This window comes from Grammomys surdaster, unplaced genomic scaffold, assembly GCF_004785775.1.
Source record: "Grammomys surdaster isolate TR1022 unplaced genomic scaffold, NIH_TR_1.0 336, whole genome shotgun sequence".
NCBI lineage: Eukaryota > Metazoa > Chordata > Mammalia > Rodentia > Muridae > Grammomys > Grammomys surdaster.
The window spans coordinates 176585-194362 of record NW_021604755.1 but is presented as its reverse complement, the minus strand read 5'-3'; the positions used below and the strand labels follow the sequence as shown (position 1 = coordinate 194362).

At 46.7% G+C, this 17778-nt stretch overlaps 1 protein-coding gene across 1 annotated transcript in view; it reads left to right on the top strand.

Annotated features, from left to right (window-relative positions):
* Nucleotides 1-17778, top strand: part of Antxr1 (ANTXR cell adhesion molecule 1) — a 197714-nt gene that overhangs the window by 108012 nt on the left and 71924 nt on the right. Inside the window, exon 13 of the mRNA XM_028778462.1 lies at nt 12294-12389. Within this exon, the coding sequence (XP_028634295.1) occupies nt 12294-12389 (96 nt within the window). The remainder of the gene's footprint in view (nt 1-12293; nt 12390-17778) is intronic.

The following is a 17778-nucleotide window of genomic DNA, read 5'->3' as shown; positions in this document are numbered from 1 at the left end:
TACACCACATACCATATACACTACACCACCCACCACCACACACAGAAACCACATACACACACAAGTGAGTTTTAACTTTTTTAATTGTAAAGAAGATCTTACTTGAGACTGACACAAATCATATCACCTTAGACCCCCAAAGCAAGCACATCCTTCCCTCTCTCCCCTATAGAGTAGTGAAGTCTCACGGGATAAACACCTGCCCTGTCCCAGGACAGCTGTGTCACCATATGCACTGGAGCCCTAGCTCCCCAGCTGCAGGAACCCACCCGCATTCCTTTGCCTTCCTGTGGCTGCAGAGGCAGGTGTTCATTCACTCAGCGCCCAGAGCAGGGAGCTTAATGTTGTGTTCAGTTTCTTCCAAGATTAAAAAGTACTTGAATAAGTGACAACCAAAATATTCCTAGGATTCTTTTTAGCGAAACCCAACGTCAGGAAAGCAGCTTTGCTCTCAAGCATGAAAGCAGTCTCATTTTACCTGAATTCATGGACTTAGAAAAGGCACCCCTAACGCTTGAAGTTCTTAAGATCACCACAGAAGGTCCAAGCCCAGCCTAGATATATGCCAAATGTGTCTTCAAGAAGAAGACCTGGAAGCCATTAAAATGTTGGGATGAATCCGATTTGCCACAGATACTGTGTGTGAGCATCCTGCATTCTGTACTCTGCTCTACCCCTACCTGTGCCTTGTACGTGAACCTATGGTTCATCTTCCTTCCAGAACGCCCTCCCCTCTTTCCACTCCCAGCCCCCCAGTTTCACTCTACTCCCAAGGCCAGCCAAGGACTGTCTGGACTTGCCACAGACTGTGCCCTGGCTTGTGTCTTACCTGCACTGCACTGTAGGGTGTTGTCACCTTCTGAGTCCAAAACCAAGCTCTCTACGAGAGGCTGGCAGGGTTATTTCCAGCAAAGGTCTGTGGCAGGGATGTAGCTTCAGGAGACACATGACAGGCATTGCCTGCTAAATTCTCATTTCTTCCTATCTAGCTGACAGTTAAGTGACCATTCTCAATCATTCCTTTGGACAAGTCATTCCATTTGAAACACTGTACTGTGCCTAAAAGAAGAAAAGAATCCCTGTAAGACAGCAGTTCTCATTCTGTGGGTCGAAGACCCTTTGAGGGTTGCATATCTGATATCTACACTGCGATTCATAACAGTAGCAAAATTACTGATATGGAGAAATACGAAATAGTTTTATGGTTGGGGTCACCACAACATGAAGAACTGTATTAAAGGGTCTCAGTGTTAGGAAGGTTGAGAACCGCTGTTGTAAGATACAGTAAATCCAAAGACAGAATTATTGTAAACACAACTCCTAGAGTTCAGCAGTGACACTCTCTACTCTGTCTTCCCTGTCCGGCTATGTGGTTTGTGATTGAAAAAAACTACCATCTTCTGTACCTTTGGAGTGCCTTGAGAAGGCCAAGCACATAGTAGTTGCTTTATAAGTGTTAGAGACTTTTGTCTTAGCTAGCACCAAAAATCAGTTGTCCAGGCAATGAAAGTTAGAAAAGGTATTTCAGGAAGAAACTGGGAGAAAAGCAAAGTGGACACAGCACCAGGTCCCACTGAGCTTTGCCAAAGCACCAAGTAAGAAGGGAGTTTGGAGGGCAGTGAAGAAAAGGCTTGTGAGGAGAAACCAGAACTGTGTACCCAGAATGCTCAAGGGGGTCTGAGTTCTACAGATTTGATGGATTCCCTGAACTTTTAGTAAGAAACTTGTGAACTTGTATGTACATGCAACTGTCCTTTTTTAAAGAGAGGGGTGTGTCATTGCCCCTAAATTCTCAAATGCTAGGAATATTTGTAGTCACTGACAAGAGGCTAAGGAGGAACAGGTTAGGAGTTTCAGTGCTGAGTGGAGAGAGAAATACTGAAAACCTGGGGTGTATCTTGCATCTGTAAGGAAGGACATCTGGATCCTAAACCTGACCTGGCAGTGGAGGGGGGTAGAGACAGGTTGAATTAGGATGTGGGTCAGAGGAACAGGATACACTGGCAAATGATAATTGGGGAGAGAAAATGGTAGAAAAAGAAAATTCAGTTAACTTCAGGTTTCCAGCTGGAGTTGACAGAGGATGAGAGCAAGCAGGTTTGAGGGGGAAATGAAATCTCAGCCTGGACCACTGTGCTTGTGATGTCAGTGGGAACAACAACAACAACAACAACGCCACTTCTCAAAGGGCTAGAAAGAAATCAACAGACCAGGGATGAGCCTGTGAGGCACACGACACACGACCCAATAACCAGACCTCATGGCACCCTAATGCAACCAAGATGAAGACTTCAGAATGGTTGAGCTAATAGTTAAGGAAATCAAAGATTTCTTAACGGCAGGAGAGGGAAGGGGAGTGGGAAGGATGGCTCCGTAGAGGTGCTGGCTTTTCCAAAGCCACATGCCAGCAGAAGCCTGGGAAGAATCTGGAAAGGAAGGATAAGAGATGGTGAGGGGTGGGCCAACAGACACAGGTGCGGGGTATAGACTTCCAGTGACATGAGGGGACAGGGATGGCAGATCAGCCAGAAACAACAGCAGAAGACACAGCTCCAAGAGAGAGGATTCTGGTCTCCAGCTTTGCCCATCCAGAGCTTCTCAGCAGCAATAAAATGACTTAAATTTCATCTTTCAAAATAAAATTTGCCCATGCTCCACTGGTTCTGTCTGGGCAGGAAGCAGGGCTCTGAGCAGCCAGCTAGAAAAGCTCTGCATTCCTATTCGGAGCCCTGGAATGTGACTCTTACAGAGCACAGCCCTGGCCAGAGGGAGAAGAGAGCCAGAGTCAATGGGGGGGGGGTGCAGCCCTTTGAGCCCCTCTACCCTGCTGCCCTCTGCTGACTCTGCATTGAAGCAGAGCTCAGCTGACATGCTCATAGCCCCTGACTGAGCATGCCCCCTCACCAGACCCAGCTCCAGTTAGCTCCAGTTAGAACCAGCAGATTGCTGTGCAAGTCACAGGCGGGTGGGCAGAGCTGGCCTTGGCCAGAGGGAGGGTCTATTTCTCTTTGGGGTTCTCAGTGGTGTCTCAGAGTCAACCAGCTTAGTAACAGACAAGGGGAGAAAGTGGAAGGAAGAGAAGAAGGGATCCCCCATGTCCTCAGCCTGCCCTCAGTTGCCCTATGGAGACTCAAGGTCAGCTCAGGGGTCACCAGCAGAAAGGGATAAGAATCCTACCTATTTTAAATGTGAAGTGTCTGCCAGACAGGACAGCCCCTGAAAACACAAGTGGCTTAGATAATTCTTAGCATTGAGATTATAAAACTTAGCAGAGACCACGGAACTGCTGCAAACCACTACTTGCTGCCCCATCTCTTAGAACACAAACAAGTTTCTCAAAACTCTATGGCTGCAATCACCAGGACTGATGCTAAGGTTAAAGACACGGATGGTAAAGTGTCCCTTCCATTTGCCTCAGTTGTGAGGGAACTGACATAGGAGAATCTCAATACTGTCTTTAGGCTGTGGGGGTAAAACTTGGCTGAGTGTGACTGAAAACGCTGGAATTGTGTTGAACAGGTTTATCAACCCAGGCTGGGCATGGATGTGGCCATCAAAGACACTAGTCACTGAGTGAGTTACTCAAAGCTGCTTAGTTAGAATTTGGGGCCCCTTGCTTGCTAAGGCCCTAGGAAGATTTCTTCCCCCTCTTAATCTAGAGAGCTCATGAAAGCACCAGGCTCCACAAAACCTTCTGGAGTAGGCCAGCCAGAGCAATCTACCCTGGGGCAGCACATGCACAAGAGACAAGGCAGATCCAGGCCTGCCCTGTGCTCTTACCTTTCTTGCTATGTGAGTAGAGGGAAGTAACAGACCTGGAGTCACACACACTCCACCCCGACACAGGAGGAAACCTCAGGAGTAAAGAAGAAATGGTCCAGCCTTAATTGGCACAGTTTTCAGGCCCTGCAGGAAAACCCCAGACCGAGGGCATCAGGCCGAATCCCAGCGCAAGCCCAGCTTGAAGACTTGGGTTTCACATTTCTTTACATTGAACAACCCCAGCCTCCTGCTAATTCCTCCTCCGTTTACTAAGGCAACTCCCAAAACAAAACAGAAAAGAGCAGAAGTGCTGGGTTTTGTATCATCCAGAGGCCTCTGTCTCCCACAGCAAACAAGCCCAGGCATGATTCCACAACCCTCACCCCACGCCGCACTGTAAGAAATCCAAATCCCTAGATTCTACTCACCAGATATGAGAAGGTTTCATTTGTTATGCTTGCAAATCTTTACCTTTCAACACAATGCCCTTCTTGAGGTTTTTTTCATTAATTAATTTATTCACTTTACATCCTGATCAAAGCCCCCCACTCTGTCCCTCCTCTCTTCCCAGTCCCACCCTTACAAATCCCTCCTCCCATTACCCCTCCCCTTCTCCTCAGAGAAGAGGAAGCACCCCATGAGTACCACCTGCCCTGAGACACTCAGCCGCAGCAAGACTAAGCACATCATCTCCCACTGAGGCCCAACCAGGCAGTCCAGTTAGGGGAAGGAGATCCAGTAGCAGGCAACAGAGACAGAAATTGCTTCTGCTTCAGTTGTTAGGAACCCATATGAATAACACATATGCTACAAATGTATAGAGGACCTAGGTCCAGCCTCTGCATGGTCTTTGGTTGGTGGCCCAATCTCTATGAGCCCCCATGGACCCAGGTTAGTTGACTTTATAGTTCTTCTTATGGTGTCCTTGACCCTTCTGGTTTGCTCAATTTTATTCCCCACTCTTCCACAAGACTCCCCAAGCTCCACTGGATGTTTAGCTGTGGGTCTTTGTCTCTGTTTTCATCCACTGCTGGATGAAGCCTCTCAGGAGACAGTTACGCTAGGTTCCTGTCTGCAAGCATAGTGGAGTAGCATTAATAATGTCAGGCAAGGATATGTGAATCTCACTCAGAAGGGGAAACAAAATAGTCATTGGAAGTGGATGGAGGAAGAGAACGGGGTGAGGAGGGGAACAGAGATGGAGAGAGAGCTGGGAGTGAGAACAGAAATCGATGAGGAAGCATCTCTGGGTCTAGCTGGAGACCTGAAACAGGGGAGGCTCCTGGAAGTCTGTGGGAGTGACCCTAGCTGAGACTCCTACCAGCAGGGGACATAGAGACTAAAGTGGCTACCTCCACTTCCAGTGGAGCAAGGGAGACATCAACCCACCCACAAAACCTTCAACCCAAAATTTGTTCTGTCTATAAGATGCACAGGGATAAAGATGGAGCAGAGATTGAGAGAATGACCAACAAATGGCTGGCCCAACTCGAGACCCATTCCACGGGAGAAAGCCCTCCTTGTCTTTGTTTGTTTGCTTGCTTGTTTGTTTGCTTTAATTGGATATTTTATTTATTTACATTTCAGATGCCATCCCCATTTCCCCTCCCTAGAAACCCCCTATCCCTTCCCCCTTCCTCCTTTTTGCTTTTATACCATTTTAATTACATGCAAGTATTAAGGTCAGTTCTAGGCTGAGGAATTAGCAATACAATAGATGCAAATAGTTAAGGAACAAGCAAGACAATAAACACAAATAGTCAAGAACAAACAAGACAATAAACAAAATTCTGTGAACACTCTCATGATCACTGTTTCTAAGGGCTTTTCAGGATGCCCAAAATATCTAAGCCAACTTCCCTGTCCTAGCCCAAAGTCATTTTCATATCTGAAACCTACTTCTTTGTTCTAGCCTAAAATTTAGATTCCTGCCTGAAATTACTTCTTTATTCTAGCCCAATGTCAGATTCCTGCCTGAAGCCTACTTTCTTGTCCTTGGCCAGTGTCATATTCCTGCCAAGCAGCTCATTTCCTTGTCCTTGGCCAATGTCAGATTCTTGCCAACCAGCCCCAAAAGCTCTCCGCCTCTCCCCTTTTTTTATTTCATAAATAAGACTGAGCCTGTCTTAGGTTGTTCTGACAAGAATGCCTTCCTTACCCATAATGGAATATGCATTATCAAAAGCAATGCATTTATGTCTTAGGTTGGTAAGACTCTGTGCAGGATCTTACCTGTCCTTTGCTTGCCAGCCTGTTAATTTAATAATTCTGTCTAGGGGTCCAGTTTCAGTTTCAAGCCATGTACTATGGCTGGCAACATGTTGTTGTTGTTAAAGACAAGCTTTAACATGATGGCCAGGAATAAAAATATTCCCAGGACAAAAAGGGCTAGCATGATCAAGCTATATATGCCATTCTTGAAGCTTGACCAAAATAGAAATACTGACCTCAGGTCATGGGTAATTTTATTAGCAGTATCTGCTGCATCAATGTTCAGCAGAGCAGCATTCTTTAAATTCATAATTTCACTATGCAAAATTAAAGCATCCAGAGAGGTGTTAGAATTATGCCAAATATACTACAAGTGTCTTTAAACTTTTTCCTAATTATAATGACTACTGCTGTAAATTTTAGAAGTAACACGAATCCAATGGTATTTGGCATGACACTCAAGATAGCTCCTTACTCTTAAACTCTAAATCTCCTTCCAATAATTTGAATAAGATAAAGACCATCAATCCGTTGTTCCAAATGCCTATCTAAATCCTCTTGTATATCTTGTCTTAAAGAGAAAGGATGCCGTCACTTTGTGAGCCTAGAGAAGCCAGTGGAATCTGACAGACAGAATGCTAATCTAGCTGCACTGTGCTCCTGAGAAGGGAGCACAGCTGAGTACCTCTCACCTTTGGATTTAATGCCACCTGACTGTGTATCTGCTCTGTGAGTTTAGGGTGGACCAGGCTTGAAATTGCCCATTGGAAAAAACTCAGCACTCCATAGCTGGAAGGTATACCCCAGTGGGCTGGTGCCTTGATAACTTACTTCACTTTGGCACTAGTGTCAAAAATATAGACAAACAACTTTGTGTCTTCCTTCAGTGTCAGCATTTATTGAATAACAACAATTCACATAGTTTAACTATTTCAATGACAGCAATTTGTTTTATAACCCACCTACCCAGGTAGTCTGGCTGTGACAAATGCAGATTCTTTTATGTCAATCTTCATGACTAATATTATCTCTCATATCACACAGCACACAATCCATATACCTACATGCATGTATGTGGTTTACAGAATAAATACAAGTTAAAGAGCCTGCATCAGAGTCAGGAAGTCTCAGAAGTATGGCAAGAGAGTATTTAAGAATTGAACCAGCGCCCAAAGCGGGCTGCTGCTGGAGTCTCAGCCTGTGAGCATCAGTGTTGCAGCTGGGAGTGAAAGGCAGAGCCAGCGTCTAAAGCTGGAAATAGTGGGTTTAGGTCCAGGAACAAATGAGTGAAGAGGTGGATGGGCAGGCATTCTCATAGAATAGACAATGTCAAAGGCAGGGAACCAAGACAAGCTGAAGCTCCACAGACAGACAGTCAGGGAGCTCCTTGCTTGTTGGTCTGTGATACACATACAACATGCATTAGACAATAGATTGGTGTGGAGCCATACCAGCTAAGTATTATGTATTCACCATTTTATGGGGCCCAGAGGAAGGAGTTACACCCTTCCCTTGGTCTGATGTGTCTAATAACTTCTTGGGCCTGGTTTCCGTAATATGATTTTAATAGATCCATGACCCCCTACAATGTCAATTCATTTCCAATGACTTATAGGGTGGCTCTATCTCTGCCCAGGAAGATGTCATGCATCAGTCCATGCTAGGTGGGTATGCCTGACAGATGGTGCTGTTTCTGGTCCATACAAGAGGTGCATTTATCCTTCTCCCTCAAAATGGAGTCAAAAGATACTGGAAAAATTAAGTCTTCTAAAGCAATGCACAGACTTAAAAATTAGAAAGCACAGTCATTTCTAATATGTAATAACTTACAGTAGGGCATGGCCTGACTTAACACAACCAGCTAAGACAGGATCTGGCAGACACAGTTACCTGAGGGCAGTTACTGGCCCAAATGGCTCCACTGGGCCCTCAGTATGCCCACAAAGGCCTGGTGGACAGGCAGGGCAGAGGCCCAGCACACACTGGTCCAGAGTCAAGCTCTGTGCAGTGGCAGCCCCTGAACCCTCTAGATGCTCATCCAGGAAAAAAACTGCTGCCTCCTCCTCCACCTCCTCTTCCTCCCCCTCCTCCTCCTCCTCCTCCTCCTCCTCCTCCTCCACCTCCTTTTCCTCCTCCTCCTCCTCCTCCTTCTCCTCCTCCTTCTCCTCCTCCTTCTCCTCCTCCTTCTCAAAGAGCAGGTGTCATGTAAAACAGAATAGGCCAAGGGTAAATCAAGATCACTGAGTGATGTTAGAGGTCAGATACAGAGGAGCCAAAGCAGTCTGCCCAGGGCAAGGCACGGAACACAAGACAGGGCACCTTCTACAGTGCCAGGCCACAGTCTGATGTGTATTCTGAAATACTCCAGATAACTCTTGGCTATAGACAGAGTCTGATCCTTGGCATGTGAGGAAGAGTGGAGATAGGAGGATCTCTTTCTGTGTAGACACAGTCCTTCCTTTGCCCTGGGCGGCCTCTCACAGCCAGTCCAGCTGCCTTCCTCCCGACTCCACACACGCTGAGTCTCCCGTATGTGAACTCCCACTCACACCTTCACAAGTCAAACTCTGAGCTTGCCTCTGAACAGGAGTCCAGTCTCTCCTTGCTCCTGCAGGTTAGAGTTTCTATTGCTATGATGAAATACCATGTTGTAAAGGCAAGTTGGGGAGGAAAAGGTTTATTCAGCTTAGATGTCCACAGCATTGTTTATCATTGAAGGAATCCAGGAAAGGAACTAAAACAGGGCAGGAACCTGGAGGGGTGCTGCTTAGTGGCTTGCTTGCTCACCATGGCTTGCTTAGTCTGATTTCTTATAGAACCCAGGACCACCAGCCCAGGGATGGTGCTGCCCATCATGCACTGGGCCCTCCCCTGTTTTTAATTTCCTCACCTGAGGCTCCTTTCTCTCTGATGACTTGAGCTTGTGTTAAGTTGACACACAAAACCAGCCAGTACACTGCCTACTCAAGAGTCACCTCCTGTGTGAAGTGCTGGTTCCACGGCACTGTTCTTCGGCCCAGGTTACCATGCTAAGGGCTAGAGCCTGCTGGTTATACCCGGGAGCCAGGTTGCCCACATTTGAATTCTGGCTTCTCTAGCACTCATGAGGCTGAGGTGCAAAGAGTGGAAACTTAGGCCAGCCTGAGCTACAGAGAGACTCTAAGACTATGTGGAAAAACAAAACAAAGCAAACAAAACCATGGCCTTTTCTGTAAGCCTTCCAAGTTTCTCTGAATCTTCTTACCTCAGTATATTTAACTATAAAATGGGGAAAATAAGAAAATAGAGTTTAGAGTTCATCAAATTATCAATAGGAATGAAATGTGCTAGTCTAGGACGCAGAAAGAATAAAGATGACCCTTATACATTATTAGTGATTATTCTTATCACTGGTACCATCCTCTTCCCATCAGCATGTAAGTAAGTGCTTTAGGAGACACATGTTTTGTTCCCTCCTGGGTATACAGCCATGGAGTAACCCATGCCTCCTGCTATTTAGATCCCCTCCGCAGACGGAGCACTTTGGTCATGTCTCGTTGGTCCTGTGTCCCTGAGCTGCCCACTAAACACAGAGTACAGACACGATAGACGCCTGCAGTGTGTTCCAGTCCCTGATGGACTATCACCTCTAGCTCTAAGTTTCTAGAAAACAAAGTTCTGACTTTCATATTTGATAGCGACATTTACAAATGTGGCATTGAGAACTTCAGGAAACATATGGGACCTAGGCAGCAGCTTTCTCTAAGTGACAAGACAAGATTTAAACACCCCAATCCATGCCTTGGCATATGGGAAGGGCTCCTTGCTAAACTCACTTTTCCTCCTCTATTACAATTAGGGGGACTTTCGACTCCTAAGGGGCTGCAGCAGAGCCAGCCAACACTATCCATTCCTGATGTCTTCCTTAGAAGTTCCCCACCTTCCCCAAGCCCACCCCACCACCACCTTCACCCACACTGCCCACAGAAATTGCCCCATCTTCCACAGGAATGTAGAGTCGTGCTGCACAGTGTCTCAGCCTCCGCTTCAGTTTATCTGAGGCAGAAACAAGGGAGGAGGGTGCCGTGCATAATGTGAATAGCTGTAGTCTGCAGCCTTTACGGAAGGCTGCAGTTTTATAAGCCTCTTGGTGACCAAACCACTTATTATTCCAAGTGCAGACAGGTTTACGATCTGAAATGCTCACTGTGCTGGTTGCTATGGGGAAACAGAGGAAAACTCCAGCTCAGAGTCTGACGTGATCACTTGTATGGGATGGCCTGGTCCTCTCCCCTCACTCCTGTCCCGTGCTCCTTCTGTCGTTGGTTGATACAGAGGCAGCAGCTTTCTTCCCTCTCTCAGTCACCTAGAATACAGAGACAGACAGGACACAAGACTGGCCCTTAACTAACATATGGTTTCTTGCCGACGCCACTAACTGCATGCTCCCTTCCAGATTTCTATATGCATGCCTTGGCCCAGCGGGCCTTCCCGCCATGGTCTGAGGAGGACCTCACTTCCCCCTACCCCACACTCTGACTGCCCAGCCCTGCACCTGAGCCTGAGGCCTGGCTCCCTTGAGAGACAATTCCACACTCCCAAACCTTGGCTTTCTGGCTGGAGCCAAGGGTGTTTAGTTCCCTGGCTTTTTGGTCAAAGACATTCCAGAGAGTTCCAGGGAATGAGAGTTGCCTTTAAACCTCTTCCAGAGCCCTATTGAGCTATCGAAGTAGGAGTGACTCATATCTTGGCTCTGCCACTAACTTGTGGGGTCGCCCTGGACAGGTCACCCAGCCTCCCACTTGTGTAGATGTGGGAGAGGGACACCTCTGACAGCCTGAGAGGGAAGCCTGTGACTGGACTTCCCTTGGGGTCATGGTGGCATACAGCTGGGTTGCAAGCCTCCTTCCTCCTGAACCCAACTGTGTATCCCACAGATCACTGACTGAACGAGCTTCCCTGTGCTCACACTCTGATGTCCAAGAGGAGACCCCTCCCCATGAAAATTCTAAAGAAGCCATTTGGGATATTTCTCATTGTGAAAAAATTTTAAAGGAAATAGAAAATACAGATTTTTTTAAAAAAAGAAGTAAATTGGCCTGCCAGTGAAGGTACTTTAACATCTCAATACATATAAATGAACTGTCAGTGAAAATGCCCAGTGTGGGGCAGATACCTGTAATCCTGGCACTTTAGCACTTGTCGGGGGAGGGGTGGAGATGAAAGGATCAGAAGTTCAAGACCAGCCTCCATCCAATAGTGAGTTCAAAGCCAGCCTGAGATACATGAATTCCTGTCTCAACAAAAAGTATTGTTGCGATTGTTAGTAAATATCAAAGACACTGTCTCTGCCCCTTACTCTTGACTCAGGTGCACAGAAATCTCTTTATCCCAGGAACTATTTCTCTTTAAATGTTATCCGACAGCACATTCCAGCATGGTAGCTGATAGATTGGTAATTCTACATTAAGACTTTGTGCAGTTGTCTTTTTTAATTGTATTATTATCTAAGAAAATATCCCTGATTGACTTCTTAGGCCAAAGGTGGGACTTACCAGTTACACTCAGGTGGCATTTGATGTGCACAGCAGTGTCTTATGGCCCCAGGACACTGTGGCTCTTGTGTGGCTGGTGGGGAAAGACTTAGACTCCTGGTCCCAGGTGCTTCCAGAACCAGCAGCCTCGGAACACAGACAGCTGGTGACAAGTGGAACTTAGGTTTACTCTCACCTGACAGGCATTTCAGGCTTTGCACTGTGTCCATCCCCAGGACGGCCTTGGCATGTGTAGAAGTGGTTAATAGTGACTTCCGCTGCCTGCCAGCCCCACACAGCCCCAGGAGCTGCTTGCCAGTTTCACAGCCACCCTACCCTCACCTACAGATTGGTAGAAATAGCCCTGTCCCCATCCTGTGTGGCATAATGGCTCTAGACCTCCTACCCACAGCCTAGGAGGCTTCTTTGTAGAGGGTAAGATTATTTTGAATTACCCAGGAGGTAGCCAGAACCCCAGACTTTGGGGGCTGTAATCTGTCCCCAAGATGGGGATAACACTCAGGGACAAAGGAGCATGCTTTAGTCACCTCTGTGAGATGGGTCATTCAGAATGATCCCAAAATAAAGATTAGGGACTTCCTGAAATATCAAGTCTCTTTCTCTTGAAACTTAGCTAAAGAGAGTGTGCGGTACACCCTTGACCCTGAGTGATAGGCTGAGTCTGACTCAGGGGCGCAGTATGCTATGCTCTTAATCTAGGCCTCAAATCTTCCATCGTTGGGTGGAGGGTGAAAGGGAAGACCCCACGTGTTCCACCTCACTGACCACCCTCTCCTCACCCCATAGTCAGACGGCTCCATCCTGGCGATTGCACTGCTGATCCTCTTCCTGTTGCTGGCCCTGGCACTGCTCTGGTGGTTCTGGCCTCTCTGCTGCACTGTGGTAAGTGGACCAGCCTCAGGCCACAAGAGGCAAAGAGACACGAAAACCCTAGGTATATTAGTTGGGGGTGGGAAGGATGGACCAGTAACTGTAACAGTAGGAGATAAGTCTTACTTTTTTTTTTTTACTTATTACTTTTTTACTTATTTTTTTTTTATACAAATCAGCATAATCCAGGCTTGGTCACTTAGTTCTATGAGCTGTCAGCATGGACTTGGGGCAAGGCTACCAATGGCAAAGTCTTTGGTACAGGCCTGTAAATACAGGAGACAAAGATTAAAGTATTTGTATTTGGTATTTGGAAAGGACATAGACAGTACTGGTGTTGTCATTATCCAAAAGCACTTTGTTAGAGTTGGGATCCACTGATACATTGTATGACACTGTGGGAAATGTTTCCCAAAATAAACTTTTCACTACAGGAAGAATCATCACCCAAGGCAGGATTGTTTTGCAATTTTCAAAATAATTTTAAATGAATTTTTCTGGCTTAAGTCCCTATTGCCTGGGAAGGCAGCTAGCATGTCTTCCTGTGGTCTCGTTTTGTAAGTCGGGCTTCCCGTGTAAGGAAAGATCCTGGAGATAGACAATATCTCTTGTTTGTGATGTTATTGATTGCCCCGCCCCTTATTGCTTAATGTTGGCCTGCACCCCAGGGTTTCAAGTGGCCTCCAAACTCTGTTGACCACTCACTTCAGGGATCCTGACAGGGGCTGGATGAAGTCATGTGTTTCCGGATAGGAGTGCAATGTGCAGGAAAGAGAGCCTCCCCACAGAGGCCCATTCAGTGGTTTCTGGAAAGTTCCTCCACCCTGAGAGACTGCACCCCACAGCCCTCAAACTAACAGAAGGTGTCTTTGTGAACTCTGGTCCCCAAACCTCCCTCTGTCGCTTTCCCTGCCCCTCCTCCAAGTGTGGGAAATGTCACTTGACCCAGTAGCTGAGCTGCAAGCCTGTTAAGGAAACAGCTAGAGCCATGAACTTACAAAGTGTGGGCACATGAGGCCACTCTCTCCCCGCTATGGCACTTTCTAAAAGGCCATGTTCATAGTGTCCACCCGTCTCCAAGGTCTCCACCCCAGACAGGCCAACCTTAGCCTTTTAATAGCTACATACCCAGGGTAGGGACATAAAAAGTAGGGCCAGACATCAGGCCCTTTCTGAAAACACAAATTATGTGCCCATCCATACCCGACCTCCTTCCCGGCTGAGAAGGGACACTTGTCCCTGTGTCCTGCGCCTCTGATTCTCCAGGTTATCTCCAACCCTCCTCTCCACACCTTACCCTGCAGACAATGTTGCTAAATTCAATGACTCTCACTACTTCATATGAGCTGAGACCATGCAGAGGACCAGGCCAGGCCCTGTTGCAGGGAACCACTAAGCATCACATTTGCAGGGTTCTCGCTCAGAACATCCAAACTAAACTCATCACATTATCCCACACCTGCTTGTCCCCAGGGGCTGTGCCACTGCCCTCCAAGACCCTCATGGTAAAAGGAAAGAATCAACCCCACGAGTTCCTCTGACCTCTACACACACACACACACACACACACACACACACACACACACACACAATTTTTAAAAAGAAGAAGTTCTGAAATGAATTGCCCAATGGTGCAAGCATCACTAAACTGTGCTCATAAAAATAGTGGGACAGAATCTTGTATCTGTGGTACTTAACCACAGTTAAAGAGACCGACAGTCCCACGGTACAATTGCAGTGCTTCGGCAGTCCTGCTAATTACGCCAGCATGCCCTTAAGCAAACCATGACATTTGAGTCAGGTAAGAGTAAAGTCAGTACTTGGTTTGTTAGGACAGGGTTGGGCATGCTCATTGATTATGTGCTCTGGGCAAAATCTGTTCTCTCCGGTTTGCAGTGACCTTGTAAGCAGTTTTCAAGCCATTTTATAAAAGGTCATTCATTGTAAAAGATCAAAAGAAAATTCATTTTCTTGATCTCAGGGACAGCTTAACAAAGAAGATGGCTGGACATCTCTAGTGACCAGTTAGAACTTGATAGGCCTTAAAGTGAAGCAAAACCAAAGTCTTCAGATACTGCTCTCCACATGTTTCACAGCACTGAGGTGTAGGGCCAGACATCCACACCAAGGAACTTGCTGGTGATAGGTGTCACTAAAACATGGCCCAAGCAGACAGCGACTTGTCCAGCACCTCAGGCTTGGACAGGTGTGCACCCTGATCACTCTCCAGCCTACACCTCCATCTAGACCTTCCCACTCTGCCCCTTAGGAAATTAGTTTCCAGGATGTAGGGGCCTGCCCTCCCCTCTGCATCCCTGCCCTCCCCTCTACATCCCTGTCCTCCCCTCTTCACCCTTGCCCTTCCCTATTCATTCCTGCCCTTCCCTCTACACCCCTGCCCTCCCCTCTGCAACCCTGCCCCCAAATCCCTCCCCTCCCCTCTGCATCCCTGCCCCCTGAATCCCTGACCTGTCTCTGCATCCCTGCCCTCCCCTCTCCATCTCCATCTTCTCCTGCTAGCGTCCCTCCACCTAAGCCTGCCTCATTGCTTACCTTGAAATCCACCACACACCCTGCTCCTGTGCCTACAGGTACAGAGGAAAGAGGTTGGCCATGACTGGAGATCATATACCACCAAAGCATCATTATCCTCTGTCAATTAAATGAATGGGAAAACCCTTTAACTTCAGATCCCCATGTAAAAGCCAGGAACTGGAAACTGTGCTGTCTCCCATTGTCCTTCTTCCATCCTTACCTCCTCTTGAGTCACTCTGAAGAGTCCCTGTTTTGTATCTCTCAGACATGGCTACATTATTGAAACTACCTGAGGGTTGGATGATCAGGGACAGCTCTTTCAGACTCTAACTACTGGGCAATGAAAACAGTACACCTCAAAACAGAAGACGTGTAGGCACTAGCTTCAAAGACATCCTAAACAAGGCTGAAGAACAGTGATAGTGGTGGACTCCCTTGGAGCCCGAATTAGAATGATCTGTGTGCTGAATTCCCAAACATGCTGATCCCAGAACTCTTCTTCTGCCCCTTTTTTGTAACCCTCCAAACCTTTGACATGCTCACACAATGACACTGATGTTCAACCAGAAACATCAAAGAAATAAAATCCTAGAGAAGCTTGAAGCAACTCAAAGTGCAGGACCTGGGACTGTGCCTTCCCTCCTGGAGGCTGCCTCACTGTCTCCCAGCTAAACACCACGTCATCAACACAGTGACCTCTGTAGCCTTGCTTAGACTCCACTGACCCTGCTGGCAGCTGGAAACAGCTGGCACATAGCCCAGGCAGAGACATTCCTCCTTCTAGCCCAGCTGAGGCTTCTGAGTTCATGGGTTTATTTTACTGTGCCACTTCCCAGACTTCTGCAGTGACCCTGACATCATACTGTGGCCACTGTGCCCAGATGTTCTGCTAAATCACCATGCCAGTCACTTAGGCCTTATCCACTCATGAGAGCATCCTGCTGTGCCTGTCACTTTAGATATTGCTGGATGTGGCCACTTAAACACTCCCAGCCTCAGGCAGGTAAGGAGCAAAAGGTGTGTGTTCCTAACATTTCAATAGTACAGCATTAGCTCTGCACAGTGTCCGATCTAAGCCTGTTTATCACACAGAATCATATAGGCCAGGGAGGCAGCACATTTAATACCAACACCCTAGCCCTGAGTTCTAGGCCAGCCTGCACTACAAAGTAAGTTCTAAGCAAGCCAGGACTATCTAGCAAGACCTTGTCTCAAATAAATAGGTAAATAAAGTGGGAGCAGTTTAGGAAGACACTCAAATCAGCCCAGGAGTTCCTCACATGCTTACACAGATGCCCACCACTCATTCATACACCACATGAAAGATATAACTACATACATATATACATACATACATACATACATACATACATACATACATACATTTAAACTAACCCTTAGAGAAGACTACAAATAATGCTTTTTTAATCAGTTACTCTTACTACATAGGAAACCAAAACTAACAAAAATCCTGGATAAACATAAGACTCAGAGGAAAATAGGGGGCATTTCTAGGGACAAGGGAAAAGGACCTCATGTCAGCTGGCCTCAAGGAGGCACCCTGGGGAGACCTGGTGACCTCAGTGACCCAGAGCTTTGGCTCTGTAGCCCTCTGTGCACACAGAACTTAGGAGCTGAGATTGAGTTTTTCCACCTGAGTCAAGTCCTTGAATGCAGATGGGTTTGGCATGCCTGTCCCTAGGAATTCATGACTGTAACCTCTCAAAGTTTTAGAGTTTGGATTTATACTGCCTGAGGTCCTGCATGTCACCAGTAGAGAAGTAAACCCAGATCAAGAAGGTGTAGGGACTTGCAGGAAGAAACCTGAGTCCTCTGGTAGATTGGTGGCTCAGTGGGCCAAGGGCTGGCTGCATGAAGGACCCAGGAAAAAGAGGAGCAAAGAAATGACCCAACATTAAAGAGCATTTGCTGCCCTGGCAGAGAACCAAGTTGGGTCCTCAGAAGCCTCACAACCACCCGTAGCCCTAGTTCAAAGGGATTAACACCCTCTTCTGGCCTCTTTGGGTACTGCACACACATAATATACATACAGACAAGCAGGTACACATACATACACTTAAATCTCAAAAATTAAGCACAAAATCTTATGGAAACAATCCATTGAAACAATACTTAACTCAATACCATTTTCATTCTTTTCAATATCCTGAACTCTAACTTTTCATTACATATGTTTGGTTTATGTACACATGTGGGAGGGATCCTCTCTCTCTCTCTCTCTCTCTCTCTCTCTCTCTCTCTCTCTTTCTCTGTGTGTGTGTGTGTGTGTGTGTGTAAGTTAGTTAGATAACAACTTGCAGAAGTGAGTTCTCTCCTTCCACAATGTGGGTCATAGAGATCAAATTCAGGTCATCAGGCTTGGCAGCAAGCACCTTTATCCACTGAGCCATCTTGCTAGCCCTGAACACTATAAATTATTAATAAGAATACTATGAAAATAGATGGGGTTTTGCTCTGGTATATAAAGAATGAGCATGCATGTTGTGGCTGGGAGCATGAAGATGGCAGGCACAGTAGTAATCCTTAGAGTGAAGACTACCCAGAAAGAAAGACATCATGGCTTGGGCTCACTATTCCTGGTATTCACTCAGCACTGTCCAAGGTAGAAAAATCTACTGTTTTCTTGCCTGGTTACTGTCTCCATTAAAAATGAACCATCTATGAGGCTCTGATGAGGCCCAGTGTCATGCAAGAGCCTTCCTGCTCTCAGCTTTGTACTCTGTCCACACATGACTGCAGTTCATATAGAGGGAAACAGGGCTCTAGATCCTCGTCTTCTCTCTCTGGAGCCCCCACCATCTTCTCTCTAGAGCCCCACTGTCTGGAGCCTTACTGTCTTCTCTCT